This window comes from Egretta garzetta, unplaced genomic scaffold (genome assembly GCF_000687185.1).
Source record: "Egretta garzetta isolate BGI_Z169 unplaced genomic scaffold, ASM68718v1 scaffold884, whole genome shotgun sequence".
Taxonomy (NCBI): domain Eukaryota; kingdom Metazoa; phylum Chordata; class Aves; order Pelecaniformes; family Ardeidae; genus Egretta; species Egretta garzetta.
The window spans coordinates 63,192-65,379 of record NW_009259330.1 but is presented as its reverse complement, the minus strand read 5'-3'; the positions used below and the strand labels follow the sequence as shown (position 1 = coordinate 65,379).

Genomic DNA, 2,188 nt, shown 5'->3' with positions numbered 1-2,188 from the left:
GTTTCTGCCCCCCATTGCCTCAGCACCCTTCCCCTTGGAGAGAGCAGTGGGGCCAGCCCAGCCCCCCCAACACACCCACCCAAGGATCCAAGGGAGCGCCAAGGATCCAGGCCAGCCCCCTGCCATGGCTGGGCAGGGCGACACCCTGCTTGGGGGTGAGTGAGCCATTGTGGGGCCTGCTCATGTGTTGGTATGGGGGACATGGCGGGGCTGGACCCTGCTGGCCTGGGCCCTGCCACACTGGGTTTCCCACAGGCTGTGAGCAGACGTCCCCGGGGGTGACCCTCACTGACAGCCTCATCGCTACGAGGAACCTGCCTCAGCTGGTGGAGCCCCTACACCCAGAGAGCCGGTGAGGATCCATGCAGAGCCCACCTTCATCGTCCAGGCTGCCAGGGAGGGTCTCCTGGCACAAAGGACACCCCGAGCACCCCCCTCCTCTAGATCCACGGAGCTGGTGTCACCCTCGACCATCCGCTTGGACCGGGAAAACATCTGTGCTATCGGGAGGCTCCAAAGCCTGCAGGACATTCACAGCCTCTACCTGCAGCAGGTAAAGCACAACAGCAGGCACGGAGCAGTGGAGATCAGCCCTGGTCCTTCGGGTAAAGGCCTCCTCGGGGGGACCACAAACACCCCCAGTTCTGCTCCAGAGTTTTGCCTCCCCACATGGCCAGAGGGGCTGGCAGCGCTCCCCTCCAATGACAGTGCCATCGATGGAATTCAAGTGAAGGTCTGACATCAGCCATTCGGTGTTTTTCAAACCCACATGAGAGGCCTTAGGGTCCTCCTGAATTTTGCTGAGCTCCCTGTGCTGCCACAGCCCCAAACCCTCTCCATAACGCTCCTGTGGTGGTGGTGGGACATCACGTTACCTGTGTGAGGTTGGAGTGATTCCGGGGTGTTCCCAAAGTCTGATTTTTCATGCAGTAGAAAAATATATTGCGGTTTGTTTTTTTTTTTTTTTCCAGAACCAAATAGAGAAGATCGAGAATCTGGGCTGCTTTCCCAACCTGCGGTGCGGGCAGCTCCTGCCCCTAAGTAGATTGCTTTCCATGTCTCCTTCCCTTGGCAGAGCCGGGGGGAGTTGAATTGCAGCCCCTGACAGCCTGGTGCTGCTGGCTCTGACCCTGGGGGCCATGGTGTCCCCCCCTGCCTCACACCACTGCTTTCCCTGTGCTCTGCAGGTTCCTCTCCCTGGCTGGAAACCGCATCCGCAGAGTGGAGAACCTGCAGCCCCTGCGACACCTGCGCTTCTTGGACTTGTCCCACAACCAGATACAGACGCTGGACCCAGGTGGGAGGCAGAAACAGGTCCAGATGTGGCCTGGGTCTGCCTGAGACGTGCCTCAGGTATGGGGGAAACGCTGGCCAGACCCTTGGTCCAGGCTCCACCAGGGCCTCTGGCCCTCAGGTCCCAGCCAGAGCCCCAGCAGAGCCACCCTGGGGCTGGCCTGCTTGTTCCAGCGTGACACCCAAGGAGCCCTGTGGCCAGGTTTGAGCCATCCCTTCTGCTGGCAGACTCCAGGTGTCTGCTTCCACCTTGTGTCCTGCTTTGGCAGAATGTTTCAGCGGCTTGGATCAGACTTGGAGATTTCAACCTCATGGCAAAGCTGCTCCAGCCCTGACAACCCTTCCCACATCTTTTCGCCAGCTCCTACCATGGGTGATTTTTGGCAGAAGATGGAGGAGCGGAGGGATAGTATTTCCCTTCCTTCCCCTGCAGCATTGCTATTGTGGCACCAGGCCCCCTGCTTGCAGATGGGGGTGAGAAAGGGAACGGTGAGGGCCTGGGAAGGGGAAACCCCTCAGTTCTCAAATGGATTATGTGCAATACACATTCCTGCCCTCCCTGCCTCAGTTTCCCCCAGCTGTGAGGTGAGAGGCTGCTTCCCATGGCAGGGCCATTGCCTCGGGAGTGGGTGAAGAGCTGGGGGAGATGGGGCGCTCAGGGGTTTGGTGGGGAGGGGGGCTCATGTCCCATCTCAGCACATCTCTGCCTTCCCTTTGATCTCTGCAGAGGAGCTGCCCCGCAGCCTCCGTCTCCTCGACTTAACGGGAAACGAATGCACCCAGCAGCACGGATACAGGTGGGTCAGGGGAGTCTGTGGGGAGAGCGGAGGAGGAGATCAAGTCCCCCAAACCACCCGCGCCCCTCAGCAGGACACAGCACCCCCCCAGCTATCAA

At 60.0% G+C, this 2,188-nt stretch overlaps 1 protein-coding gene across 1 annotated transcript in view; it reads left to right on the top strand.

The window, feature by feature from the left end:
- Window positions 1-124: 124 nt before the first annotated feature.
- LRRC46 (leucine rich repeat containing 46) overlaps window positions 125-2,188 on the top strand; it is a 3,037-nt gene continuing 973 nt past the window's right edge. The window contains exons 1-6 of the mRNA XM_009636789.1: window positions 125-155; window positions 256-352; window positions 445-553; window positions 972-1,018; window positions 1,188-1,297; window positions 2,021-2,090. Coding sequence (XP_009635084.1) covers window positions 125-155; window positions 256-352; window positions 445-553; window positions 972-1,018; window positions 1,188-1,297; window positions 2,021-2,090 — 464 coding nt within the window. The remainder of the gene's footprint in view (window positions 156-255; window positions 353-444; window positions 554-971; window positions 1,019-1,187; window positions 1,298-2,020; window positions 2,091-2,188) is intronic.